The following is a 14,607-nucleotide window of genomic DNA, read 5'->3' on the forward strand; positions in this document are numbered from 1 at the left end:
TTTTTCCTCATAATACTCCGTTCCTATTTTGTATTATTACCTTGTATTCCTTTTAATAAACGTATTTTTTGAAACTGAAAAAAAGAGTTAACTTAATAATTAAGGTAACTTTTCATTTTCATTTTCTCCCATTGTTGAAAGCATTCAGAAATCTCATTTTGTTCACTGCTCCAATACTGAGTTGACAAGGACTTTTATTTAAGAGTCAAATACCTCAGTGCTTCAGTTGTTAACCTCTGTGCCCCGGCCCCAGGCTGGGGCATAAATCAGAATGAGTGATATTCATTATCAGGCCCTGCTATCTCTGGCTTGATGCTAATGTAAAATAAACACAGCCTTCCCTTAACTTTAAAAGGAAAATGTGACCTTGTGATTACTTAAAAATGAACTCACTGAAGGCTCTCAGCTGCTCTGGGGGTGCCTGGGAGCTACTGTAGCTCATAATCGACTAGTTGGAGACATTGTTAGGCACTAGTGAGATTTTTGGATGGTTGGACACACTGTTAGGCGCTAGTGAGATTTTTTGATGGTTGGAGACACTGTTAGGCACTAGTGAGATTTTTGGATAGTGAGATTTCTGGGTTACCGCTCAAGCACAGTTCATCACACTTGAAAGCTTCTACTCCTATTATGAATTCTGTATATTGATTGCCTGAAGTGTTAAAAAGCCCACTGTTTCATACATACATTTGCATCTGATAGCCTGATTCACTGACATCCTTTTTAAAGTCTGAAATCTCCTCATAGAGTTCCTCCTGTGTGTATAGTAGATTCCCGTATTTCATGGGGGTTCACAAACCTCCCATAGAGCAATTATGGATGAGTATCTGCACTGCTTCACTCTTGCTACTAGACAGACAATTCATGTAAATAAGTGTAGTGCAAATATGAATTTATTTGTATATGTCACTTTTTACCTCCTTGACCAGGATAATATGCTGGACTTGCTACTCTAGCTACTCTAGGTGAGTTGAGTGTGCAAAGAGTCTTTGTCATCAACTCCAGGGCAATAATCCAGGAGGCCTTCAAGCACACGTGATCAACTGTAGTCAATGAGTACTGCCTGGTAAGGTAACCACTTACTGCTAATGGACCCTGCGAAAATTGTATACACAAAACAACATCATGTGGTTGTGAGATTTAAACACATCTTTACTTATGCATGAGGTACATTTTACTCAATATTCATGACCTCAAATTTGTTTTAGTAATGATTGAACACAAATGTTTTTAAAACTTTGGTGTGATAAAAGAAAGGACAATCAACATTCAATTCGATGGATATACAGGGAAAAATATTTGAAAAAAGTGTGAAATATGGAAAGATAAATCAAATATACATGTTATGGTATGTTAAATTATATTCGTAGAGCGCCAATCTCCAAAGGTCTCTAGGCACTTGCAGCATGGACCAGGAGCCAGGAAATCCCTTAAATCTAAGGGTACTCAGCATACAGTAAGATGGGTTTATCCAAATGCATTAGTAAACAGGATGGTTTTGAGTTTCCTCTTAAACGAGGGTAGAGTGGTTTCCCTGCGCATACTATCCAGGAGCTTGTTCCAGACCTGGGGAATCACAACTGAGAAAGCCCTTCCCCCCAATGTAGCTCTGTTAAAGTGCGGGCAGGCCAGCAAGCTAGCCTTAGATGACCGGAGATAACGTCGAGGCATGTAGGGCTTCAGGCGATCCTTGATATATTTTGGCGCTATTCCATACTGTGCTTTATGTGCAATGCACAGACCCTTGAACCTGACCCTCTGCTTGATAGGGAGCCAGGGTAACTGTTGTAGCAGGGGGTGGCATGTGCTCTTCTTGGCAGTTTAAAGATCAACCTTGCCACGTCATTTAAAACCACCTGAAGTTTCCTCAGGAATTTGTCAGGAAGCCCTCTGTATACTGTGTTACCGTAATCCAGCCGTGACAGGATTAGGGCCGTCACAACAGTTCGCATAGTGGAGAATGAAAGCAGGGTCCTGAGCTTCCGGAGTTGCCAAATCAGGCCTGTGCAGCTCCCCACTACAACAGACACCTGATAGTTTAAGGTTAGCTTGGTGTCCAGCTTAATACCCAAACTCTTCACGGCTAGAACTGGTGTCGGGTGGTGCTAAGCTCTTGGGGCCAGAAGAAACTGGACCAGGGTGAGGCCCCTGTAGTGAGAGCAAGCACCTCTGTCTTATCAGGGTTTACCTTGAGTGAATTAGAGGTCATCCAGTTCATAGTTAGCCGGAGGATATTCTGGACATTGAGCTGTGCCTGGGGACAATTATCAACTCATACAATTAACTGGGTGTCATCAGGCTAGTAGAACACCTGACAATCTAATTTTGCTAGTGTTCTACCAACGGCTGGAGGTAGATATCGAGTAGCAGGGGGATAATGCAGAGCCCTGTGGAATCCCCCAATGCAAAATACCCTGCCTGGACCTACATTCTCCTAGTTGGACCTTTTGAGAGCGATTCTCCAGGAAGGAGGTAATCCATTGGAGGACCGTCCCGGTGACTCCCAGCCATCGGACACGGGCCAACAGCTGCGCGAGGATAACGCAAAATTTATACATGAACTAGGCTAAAATTGCAACTTCAGCAATCCAAGATTTTACAAGACCAGAGCATTACATTCACAGAAAGTGCTCTTAGTACTGGAACGTATTGTGGAGGAGTGTGGCTCAATGGTTAGAGCGGCAGACCCTGATGCAGAGGTCTGGCCCGGGACCAGGGTTCAATTCCCGATGCGGCAGGGTCTTGGGCTCATTTGTCTGCGGATTTGATAATTCTCGCCTCGGCGCCTACTCTAATCATGGGGTCCCACGCTGCAACTCTGGGCAATAGCTTGCTTAATCTCCACAATGGCCCCTACAACACTGGGATGCCTGGCTTCACCTTGGGGGTGCCCAGGAGGGACATCTCACAGGGAGTGCCAGGAAGGGTTCCACAGCGTTATACAGCGCCGGGACGCCCCGGTGATGGGCAGCTGTGCGCTTTACAAGTATCCTACATTTACATAAAGGGACCAAGAGAAAAAGCATTGCAATGGGTCATGCAATTTTGCTAATGAGAAAATTGAATTGCATTCATAAAAAATAGCAAATTGTAATTCAATGATTGCACATCCAACTTTTTGAGTGCCCATGAGCTGTGAATGTTGGAAAACGATGAGATACATACAGCACACAGTAAATACCAATGCCAGTTGTCAGATGCTCAGAGTGCATGATGTCGGTATGTAGGAATACATAAGAAATACAACTGATAGCTGCATTTTGAGTTTTGATAACTGAAGTTCAAATATATATATATTGCACATACTAATTGAGCTCTAGCCTCTTGGTAGAGAAAGCATTCAATTTCTAAATGTTAAAATTTGGTGCTGAGTGTTTGCAGATCTCCTGCAAGTACTGCTGTTTCTCACCTAGAATATAACACGTTAAAAGCCACAGCAGAAAATGTAATTTTGAGTAGGCTAACGGCAAGAACATTATTACTGTCTGGTTCATTCTTACCTGATCCTGCTTGGGAGGGAGATCAAAGCTTTGACGAATCTCCCTCAACAGAGAGGTATTTAATGTGTTATGTAGCATATAATTATGTGCTGTCAGACGATTTCGTTTTTTGGCATACATCTGCTTGGGGCTGTGAGGTGTAGGGATTTTCTGTTTTCTAAGAGTATTTATGTCAGCATGTCTCTAGCAGCCAACCTTTGCAATGCCTGTGGTATTCAGGGAAATACCTCTACAGTATGAGGTGGATATGAAGGTGTTCGCTACAACAATTTCCACCATGATTGTAGTAGATTCCATGTCGGGCCCCCTCCTTTAAACATCGCCCACGGCCTCCCCTCCCCGGGAGTCTTCGCACAGCAGCTCTACCCAGCGCCAGCGATGCAGAACTGGGGCTTTTGGGGCTGCTGACTCCTTGAAGTTCCCGGGGATGTTCTTGAGGTCCCAAGTCCTGCTGTTGAGCCTTTCCCCTCCCTTAAAACCTGTTGCCTCTCGACTGCACCCCAAAGCCAGGTTACCGCCAAGTATATTTCTGAGCAAGGGGAAATCAGGGAACCCCCCGGGTTACCGGCCGGTCTTCCTGTTGTGGGGGCTGTGGCGACGTTGCCCCCCGTCGAGAACCGTAGCATTGCAGCTGTGACGGACCCCTCGTTTAGGGTTTTCAGCTGGAATGTGGCGGGCCTCGAGAGGAAGCTAGCACTCCCAGACTGGAACTCGCTGGTGGAGCAATACTCCATATGCCTGTTCCAGGAAACCTGGAGCGGGGTGCCCTTGCATAAGGCAGGCTACTCCACCCACTTTCTGCCAGCAGCCCCTAGTGCAACCGGCAGGGGCCGCCCTTCGGGTGGCCTCCTAATTTGGGTGGCCTCAGAACTCAACTGCAGGGTGGTGGAGCGGGACACTAAATGCCCGGATCTCCCGAACATAGTGTTGAAAAACTCCCAAGGCCGAGTTATTTTAAACATTTTTAACATTTACGCCCGAGGCACAAAGGGGGGCAGAGAATCCTCAGTAATATCTTGTTTAGAAGCCCAGCTCCGCTTATCACCCCATAGGTCCTGCACCCTGGTGGGGGGCGATCTTAACTGCACTTTCGAGCCCTTGGACCTTGAAATTTTATCTGATCAAGAGGTACTCGATGCCAGGTGGGGGATCCCGTCCCTCGAACTGAATCCCATTAAGAAGTGGACAGAAGTGGTCCTCCAGATTAACTCGATAGCCATGGAGTTTGGCCTGAGGGCTGCCAACGGCAGAACCAGGTCGGACAAAGTTGGGGCCCACACTTACAATCGGCCAGGGCACACGTCACGGATTGACTATTTCCTCCTTGACATACACCTGTGGAGCATGGTGGAGGACATGGTGATTATACCATCTGTCGAGAGTGATCACAATCTTCTCTCTCTCACCATGTCCCACAGGTGGTTATTCAGCCCTGTGACTAGAACTTCCTGTAACCCCCCCCCCGGACCTGTCAGTAGTCGCCAACTGTGGCCGGCAGCTCAAGTGGGCAAAGCTAGCACTCTCAGAGGAGAATACCTCTGCCATTAGGCAGCTTCTTGCTACAGCCCTAAATAACCCTGACCACCAGGTGGAAGGGCTGGCGGAGGTGGCCTCGAGGTTCTGTATATTAACCCAGGCTATTAGCGATCTCTTCGTAGTCCCAGCCAACATGAATTGAAGGAAACCCAGCCCACATGGCAGACTGGGCTGGTTCAATCAGAAGTGTAGGGAGGCGAAGTCACTTCTCATTGAAGCAGTAAAGTCCAAAGTACCATCTAGGACTAGGGTGGCTAGGAGGCACTACGCACTCTGCCAAAAAAACGCCAAGATGGAGTGGGAGGATAACTTCTGGCAGGACCTTCTGACTGCTAGTCGAGGGAAAGACGCAAAACGTTTTTGGGATTTGGTGGGTATCAGGAACCGTCCTGACAATACCTTGAGGCCCTGTACCATCAACGCCCAAACTTGGTTCTCCCACTTCCAAAAACTCTACTCTGCCATCGAAGGCTCACTTAATGACCCCTTTGACCCCCCGCCCTCTAGTCTGGCCCAAGACCTGGAATCCTTTTCTGTTTTGGAAGTTACAAATCAGATCAAAACCCTGGTCCCTCTTAAAGCAGCCGGCCCGGATGGCCTCCCAGGCGATATTCTCCGAGCATACCCGGAAGAGTGGGGGGCAATAATTTCTGCACTCCTCAATGCAATTGCCGCGGGTGGCACAGTGCCAGACTCCTGGAGAGGTGCTGAGGTGGTCCCCATTTACAAGAAGGGCAGTAGGGACCTACCTGGGAACTATAGGCCTATAAGCCTAATAGATTCGTCCCAGAAATTGGCGGGGAAAGTGATATTGGGGAGGATCTCGCAATGGGTGGATGAAAACCACATCCTGTCCGATATGCAAGCCGGGTTCCGTTCAGGCACCGGTACCATTGAACAGGTATTTAGGCTCCTGCTAATACATTGGAAGGTGGTGGAGCTAGGCAAAGGCAGTCTCTACTTGGCCTTTATTGACCTAAAGACTGCCTTTGACCTGGTTCCCAGGGAGGAACTCTGGAGGGTGCTACACGATCTAGGGATGCCCCCGTATTTATTAAACCTCCTCATCAAACTGCACAAAGACACCTATGCACAGGTTAGATGGGGGTTGAACGGGGAAAAGACCGATAAGATCAGGGTCGAGAGGGGAGTAAGGCAGGGCTGTGTTCTGGCCCCCACCTTATTTTCCCTCTATATCAATGGGGTGGTAGACCATCTACTCGGCGAAGCAGCAGACGCTCCCTCCCTGGGAGGCGTAAAAATTCCAACCTTGCTGTTCGCCGACGACACCCTCCTCATCTCTAAAACCCCCCAAGGTCTCCAGACATTACTAAATCGCTTCCAGGACTTCTGCACCTCCAGGGGCCTTGTTATCAATGTGGAAAAGACCTAGGGCCCGATGTAGGTAAACGCGATTTTCCGATTTCAAAATACCGAGGCGGGCCGAATCGGTATTCTGAAATCGGAAAACGAGATGTAGGAAAAAAATACCGATTGAAAACCGATTCGGTCGGCATCGGTAATGAGATTCGGTACGTTCCGATTCAGCTCGGTCCGAATCGGAAATTACCGAATCGGCCAACAACGAATCGGAAAACACCGAATCGGCTACCACCGAATCGGATATTTCCGATTCGGCGAATACCGATTCGGTAAAAGCCGATTCGGTAAAAACCGAATCGGCAATCATAGACCCATGGCGAAAAAGCCCATAGGAATGCATTGCATGAACCGATTCGGCTTTTACCGATTCGGATAATACCGATTCGGATTTTACCGATTCGGATTTTACCGAATCGGTAAAAGCCGAATCGGCAATAGGCGATTCAGCCAATGAGGTGGCTCCCCCTCCCCCACCCAAACAGGGAGTGGCAACCCTGGCAGGTGCAGCCAATTAAGAAGTTTCTAGAAGTTTCTGGAAAGCCTGCCTGAGCCCAACACACAGTTAGCAGCAGTGGGAGAAGGAGGTTGCAGACTGAGCAGGAGCAGGAGAATATGGCAGATCAGGCAGGAAGCCAGAAGTCCTCCCAAAAGAGGAAGCCCAAATTCACCACCACAGAACTTCAGGTGCTGGTTGAGGAGGTGGTGAGGGTGCACCGCCAGCTCTTTGGCAAGCTGTCCCTCAACGTGCCAGACAGCACCAAGAGGAGATTGTGGGCCGACATCGCCCAGAAGGTCAATGCTGCTGGAGTCACCCCCAGGTCCATTGAGGAACTTAAGAAAAGGTTTTATGACCTCCGCAGCCTCACGAAGAGGAAGCTGGCCGACCTCCAAAGGCAGGCTGGACACACCGGAGGAGGCAAGAACCCGGCGCCACCCCTCACCGAGCTGGAGGAAATTGTCTCCAGCACCATCGAGAGGGCGAGCATCGTAGGGATCGGGACCCTGGACAGCACTGCGATGGCCACAGCTACAGGTAAGAAGCATGCGCATCATGACACACCCTACCAGACACCTCCCCATTAGACACAATGCATAGGCAAACACCAGCACTGTACTGTCACCAACATACAAGAGACAAGCATCATGGTACATGTAGTCAGCAGAAGTTAGCCAAATATGTCAGTGCAGAATCACAAGACAGGAAACAGTGTGACACGGTGTAAGGAGATGCAAGGACATGTGGAATGCCATAATTGTACTGACTGTAATACATCGGCACTCAGTTTACAAATGCTTCTTTGTACCTAGGGGCACCATCAGGCAGCACCACTGTGGCAGCAGAGGGAGCTTCGACTTCAAATACTGCAGTGGCAGGGCCGAGCACCAGCCAGCCTGGCCAGGAGGAGGAGGATGAGGATGAGGAAGGAGACACCCCAGGGCTTGGAATGGAGGGAGTCCTGGTGATTGATTTCCAGGCAGTGCACTCCCCAGTACTGCCCAGCTCACCCCCCTTGCAATTTTCACCATACAACTCCCCTACAAGGCAGACCATTCCGCCGACAACAGCTCCTGCCACAACCGTGGCCTTGCCACCCGTCCAACCTGTCGTGGGAGCAGGGGCTCCGGGACCGGCCAGCACCACACCACCACCAGTGGCACCCCAGCCCACTCAGCAGGCCGGAGGCAGCAGTGCCAGACGCCGTGCCACCACCACCACCACTGCTGCACCAGCACGGGAGGGCAGTGTGTTCCTGGGCCTGGAGGGCCAGATGGTAAAAATCCAGCGCCAACAGGCCAAATCCACCATGGCCTGCCAACGCCAGCTCCTGCAGCACAACCTGCAGATGGGGGAGTTGGTGAAGGGGTTCCAGGCTGTTGTGGACAGCAACAAGGAGGTGGCAGCAGGGTTGGGCAGGCTGACCACTGCCATCACCCACTCCTCTGCCAGGCAGGAGGAGCATGAGGTTGCGCGCAGGAGGGATGCCCGGGTGCTCAACCGGGCCATGGCCCGCCTTGCAGCGGCGACCGCACAGCTGTGCCATCGCAGCTCAAATCAGGAATCGGCACTCAGTCAGCATACAGCTGAGCTGACTAGGGGGATGGCCAGGATCACCACGGCCATGGAGGCCATGTTAATATCAAACGCCGCCTCCAATCCTGACCTGGACCTGGGTGATGCTGGAGACAGCAGCAGCCGCAGCAGCCCGGCCAGCGCTGCTTCAGAGCCAAGGAGGAGCACCAGGCGATCCGCTGATGCTGCTGGCCATTCGGAGGGGGCCGAGGGACACCCCAGTGGGTCTGGAAAGCGGGCCAAAAAATAGGCTGGCAAGGGGGGATGAGCACACCAGAACCCTGGACTTTATTTTCGTTAACAATCTCCATTATTTGATGCACATCAGTGCTGTAACTGTGGTGCATCATTATTAAAACTTTTTTTTTCCAAGCAACATTTAGCTGTCTTTGCATCTGTACTCAGTCAGAAATAGTTCTCAGTGATCTCCTCACGTCTGTATCTGCCATCACATGGCGTACACACCCCAGCTGGCTGTGTCAGTGGCACAGCTTCGTCGTCGTCATAGTCCTCGTAGTCAGACAACTCCACCTCAGTGCCCTTCTTGACCGCAAGGTTGTGTAACATTGCACATACAGCTATGATCTTGCAGCAGGTGATGGGGGTATACTGCCTTGCACCTCCACTCTTGTGCAGGCATCTGAATCTACTTTTCCAGATGCCAAAGGTCCGTTCAACAACATTCCTGGTGCGTATGTGGGCCCGGTTATACCTCCTTTGGCTGGGTGTGGAGGGGTTGAGGTAGGGGGTGAGTATGAATGAGCGGAGGGCATATGCACTGTCGCCTGGAAGAGAAAGGGGTCACATTAGACACATGCATACATGTATTACACCTACCTACTATGTGTTATGGGGGTCTGATGATGTGGCTCACCTAGGAGGTATCCTTCTCCAAAATCGCCAGCCATCAGCCGTGCATATATGCCGCTCTGTTGGAATATATATGAGTCATGGGTACTTCCTGGAAATTTTGCTACCAGGTCTGTGATGGTGCACTTGGCATTGCAGATCACCTGCACGTTGATGGTGTGTGTAGATTTCCGATTGCGGTATATGTATTCGGTGTCCGCTGGTGGGCAAATCGGAATATGCGTGCCATCTATGCAACCGATGACTTGGGGAAAGTGTGCCATCTGGTAGAAGTCCGCTTTGGTTTGTAGCAGTTCTGCGTGGGTTGCAGGGAATGAGATGTATTGGTCCATCCTGTCTATCATGGCGTCAAGGAATATGTGGAAGAACCTTGACAGGCTGCTCTGGCTCACCCCTCCTGCTGCTGCTACTCCACTTTGATAGCTGCCAGACGCTACCAGGTGTAGGCTGCATAGCACCTGGACGTGCGCAGGGATGGCGTGTGCCCTTGGGGTGTGGTGGTCCAAGTATGGCTTAAGGTCCCTGATGAGCTCAAGTATGGTGTCAGAGTCCAGCCTGTATCTCTGTAGGATCTCAGCCTCAGTGAGCATGAACAGGGTTATCCTCTGTCTGTAGACCTGTTCATTTCTTAGCCATTCCCTCTGTCCTTCCTGCTGTAGCCGTAGCCGCCTCGCAATGACATAGAAAGCTGCCATCCTGCAAGTTGCAATGCATTTTGGGACTGTTTATATGGGTTGGAGTTGGTTACCACCTGATTGCAATCCATGGTAAATACCGAGTGAATTCTACCGATTTTGAGCCGATTTCGGTGTTTCTGTGCCTCCCTACATCTCCCCAACTGTCGGAATCGGGGAATTTCCCGATCGGAGAATCATACGAATCGGCATGTTTTCCGATTCGGATCATGTCCGAATCGGTATTTTTACCGATTCGGTACATGGACCGAATCGGTGATTTTCCGAATCGGTGTCACTAACGAATCGGTAGTAGGACCGAATCGGTGATTTTCCGAATCGGTGTCACTAACGAATCGGTAGTAGGACCGAATCGGTGATTTTCCGATTCGGTGTCACTAACGAATCGGTACATGGACCGATTCGGTCTTTGTAACCGAATCGGTGTTTTTCCGATTCGTTACATATCCGATTTTCGGTATGTACGTATCGGATTCTTTCACATTCGGTACACATTCCGAATCGGTTTTCTATCCGATTCGTTCTGTTTTTGGGTCCCTACATCTCGATGGCTGTTTACCGATCGGTAAGGGCCAAAAATCGGTATTTTCGGCCGATACCGATCGGTAAAGCCCTACCTACATCGGGCCCTTAGTACCTAGTTCTGCACCCGCCCCGCAAACTTGGCCGCCCCCCTATTTTGAATTCTATACCCCTAGAAAGAGTGGCAGAATTCGATTACTTGGGAATTCGACTCAACGACGCGATGAACTGGACCGCCCATATCAACAAAATGGTACTGACCCACAAAAGGGTGGGGGGGGCTATCCTCAAAGAGTTTAACAACTCAACTAAACACTGTGTTGCCCCCCTACTTGATATATATAAAGCTCGTGCGGACCCTGGGTCACTATATGGAGCAGAATTGTGGGGTTTGGACAAAGTGGATCTACTGTGCAAGGCGGAAAATAAATTCATCAAAGATCTCCTTGCCATACCATCGAGTAGCCCGACTATCCCAGTGCTCATGGATGTTGGCTGCAAAGCAATAGGGAAACAGGCTCACCTGCGACCCCTCTTGCTTTGGGCCCGTCTGTGGAGGGTACCGGAGCTAAAACCCTATGCTGACGGCCTTGCTGAGGTGATGCACGCCGACGGTTGGCACAGAATCAAATGGCTGAAGAACATCAAACACCTTTTAGGGGACCTAGGCCTGGACTCTTGTTGGCATAGTCACTCCGCCCCCCCGAAGGAGACCCTAAAAAAACTGTTCTGGGAGTGGGTCCGCGTGAAGCGCATCAGTAATCAGCAGCACTGCAAAACTACCGCAGCTTTTCTGCTGATAAAAGATGTCGTTGCCTACGAGCCATACATGGATCTTATAACAATTGCCATGGACCGGTCCCTGTACATCAAATTCCGGCTGGGGCTGTTACCCTTGGCCGACCTTTGTTCCAGGTGGAATAAATCCCAGCCCTCCTCACGATACTGTGCTCTCTGTCCCGATAAACCAGAGACTGTGCCACATTTTCTTTTTGAATGCCCAGATTACGGCCGACCAAGATCACGTTGGCTTGGTCCTATCTGCAGAGAACTGGGTACTCGTCAGCACTCTGTCGCCCTTCGGATTCTATTAACTAATACAGCCCCCCCGATTGTTTGTGCCGTTGCCAAGTTTTTAAAATGGGCTTGGTTGATTAGACTCAGAAGACTGTCCACATCAATTTAATCTCCTTTTAACTAATTTATGATGTTTTAATGTGTTTTAATGTTTTCTACTTATTGTACAGTCATACTTTTTTCGACATGCTGTTTTAATTTTTGTGTATCGCTTTTATGATATATGCATATCGAAATAAAGCAATCAACCAACCATGGACTTCATTTGAAAACCTTTTCCCACTAGAAAATGTGATCAGGCCATACGTGCTGCACCCAGTGGCATAGCATACTGTGTCTTTTTCACATTTTACTGATTGATCCCGTGTGTGTGTTAGCTTAATCTGAATGGTGGCTTTTTGTTTATTTTCCGTCATCAGCGTTTTCCCCCTCCCCGCCGTTTAGCGTGGTTGTACGCCAGCACCCCTACCCCTGCTCTTACCGGCACTGGGCTGCGGCAAATTGATGTATCGCCCCTGCATCAAAAGCCCTAGTTACGCCACTGGTGTTATATCCCCTTTGTTGAGATGTATTGCATTGTTTTAGATTTAGCTCTAACTGTAGTTGATTTCTAAAAGAGGTGTACTTTTTCCAGTGGCACACAGGTGCAAAGCTCCTTAACATTTCTGGCAGTCAGGAAGTGGAACCTCCTACCTCTCCAATTGCACCTCACTAGCTATGAGCTTTCGTTCTAAAACGCCTCCATAAATAAAGACTATTCGCTATAGTTTAATCTGGATTGGCGATTGGATTTCTTTGTCTTTAGAAACTGTGCAAAAACACTCATCAGAGCAGCTTGTATCGTGGTACAAAACCTTTAATTCATTCATTCATGAGGCGTGCAACACTTTACAAACATTAGCTACTCATCTTCAGTTGTTCTGGCTGTTTTCTGGCATTTAAAGATGTAACAATACTGCCCAAAGAGTGCAAACATTCACTTTTGATGGAGTGGGTTAAATGTTTTTGTCTGAACAAAAAATAAAAACCTTAAATATTTAAAGGTAGTTCAAATAGGGTGCATGATTCCTTCTGACTTGTTATGTTTTTGCCTGTTAGCACAAATTCATGTTCATATCACAGACATTGGTCTAAAGGCTACAGTTATTTCAACAGGATAATCAGACTTCAGAAGAATCAAAAACATGTTGCACCTCTTTTTAGGTTGAACTCTAAAGTGTCTCCTAGTGGGGCACATACATAATAAATATGAAATGTACTACACTGTTCTGCAGAGCAGGTTCCCATGGATCAAGTCGCTGCACAATTGCCACATGATCTACTTCGTCTTTTCACATAATTCAGTCAACCCTTCCACAAAATTTGGTTTTGCAACACTGCATAATTCCAATAGCCACAATTAGATCTGCCCTCCACATTCTTGATCTTGCTATATGCTCATAGATCTGATAATCCAGGCCCACATGGCAGTCTGTGGCTGTGTACTGTAACAGAAATAGCAAAGCAATAATGTTCTGTTTCAGTGTTTAGGCATGGACCTCTGGGTATATGGGCCTCTTCAAAATCCTATGACTGATATAGGGCTATTGTGAAGTGGTCAGATTCAACATCCACAGAGAAGAATATTCTTTTTTAGTTGAATGTGTCATCCTAGGGGTGTTTGAAGTTGAAACAGTCTTTTCTGATGACCTTCGCATATTTCAATCAATCAATCAATCAATCAATCAGTATTTATAAAGCATGGCTAATCACCTGATATGGTATCCAGGAGCATGCAGGCCCCGTAGGCTTATTCGAACAGCCAGGTCTTGAGGGCCATTTGGAATTCCGAAAGTGAGGCGACAGTCTGGAGGTGTGTTGGGAGGCTGTTCTAGGTCTTTTCTGCGATGTGGGAGAAGGAGCGTCCTCCACATTTGCTTCAGTAGACACTAAGGAGTATGGGCAAGTGAAAGGTAGGTGGAGCATAGTCTTCTTGATGGTTGGTGGAAGTTCAGATGGTGGTTAATGTAGGTGGGTCCTTGCTTGTTTAGAGGCTTGTGTGCATGGGTCAGCAGCTTGAATTGGCATCTCTTCTATACAGGGAGCCAGTAGAGTTTCCTGAGGTGGTGTGCGATGTGGGTTCATTGGGGAAGTCCAACTATGAGTCTGGCTGGGAAGTTCTGTATGATCTGATGTCTCTCTAGAAGATGTGCAGCGGATCCTACTTACAAGGCATTGCCATATTCCCGTTGGCTAGTGATGAGGGCTTGTAGGGGGTAGCCACTTGAAGATCTTACGTAGCATGCACAGAGTGAGAAAGCAGGTGGAGGAGACAGCGTTGATCTGCAGTTTCATGGTGAGATTGTTGTAGATGATTCTGAGGATTTTGACATGTATGGAGGTAGTGAATGGGGGTTCTAGGTCGGATGGCCACCCGAAATTGTTCAATGTGTTGCAGCTGTTGCCAAAGATAAGTACTTCTGTATTGTCTGTGTTCATCTGCTGGTAGTTGTTCTTAATCAAGTTGGTAACATTTGTCATGCATCTGTGGAAGTTGGTTCTGGTGGTGGTGGGGTCGTCTGTGAGTGAGAGGATGAGTTAGGTGTTGTCTGCGCAGGAAATTATGTTGAGAGCAAGGGATCTGACGATGTTGGCCAGAGGCATCCATCAATTGTGTGTCTTTTTCTTTCAGCCGGTCATATATGCGTTGAAGAGCGTGAAGCTAATGGTGCCCTGGGAAACACCGTAGGTGATCTCCTTGCATTCAGAGGTGAAAGGTGAGAGGTGGATACTCTAGGTTCTTCCAGTAAGGGAGGAGGTTACCCATCTGAACACATCCCCTTGGATATCGATGTGGTGGAGTCTTTTGATTAGTGTGTGGTGGGATATGGTGTCAAAGGCTGCTGAGAGCTCGGAGGTTGAGGGGAATCAAAGCTTCTGTTTCTATTCAGTTGAGGAGGGTTTGGATGTTGTC

The 14,607-nt window shown here is 48.4% G+C and overlaps 2 protein-coding genes across 3 annotated transcripts in view; both read left to right on the forward strand.

The window, feature by feature from the left end:
• Positions 1-14,607, forward strand: part of GLIS3 (GLIS family zinc finger 3) — a 964,414-nt gene that overhangs the window by 412,232 nt on the left and 537,575 nt on the right. The gene's annotated exons all lie outside the window — the stretch shown is intronic.
• The window catches only part of LOC147727160 (uncharacterized), a 48,171-nt gene continuing 40,279 nt past the window's right edge, over positions 6,716-14,607 (forward strand). Inside the window, exons 1-2 of the mRNA XM_086962743.1 lie at positions 6,716-7,452; positions 7,728-8,591. Of these exons, the coding sequence (XP_086818869.1) occupies positions 7,032-7,452; positions 7,728-8,591 (1,285 nt within the window). The 5' untranslated portion in view covers positions 6,716-7,031. The remainder of the gene's footprint in view (positions 7,453-7,727; positions 8,592-14,607) is intronic.

This window comes from Lissotriton vulgaris, chromosome 3_1 (genome assembly GCF_964263255.1).
Source record: "Lissotriton vulgaris chromosome 3_1, aLisVul1.2, whole genome shotgun sequence".
NCBI lineage: Eukaryota > Metazoa > Chordata > Amphibia > Caudata > Salamandridae > Lissotriton > Lissotriton vulgaris.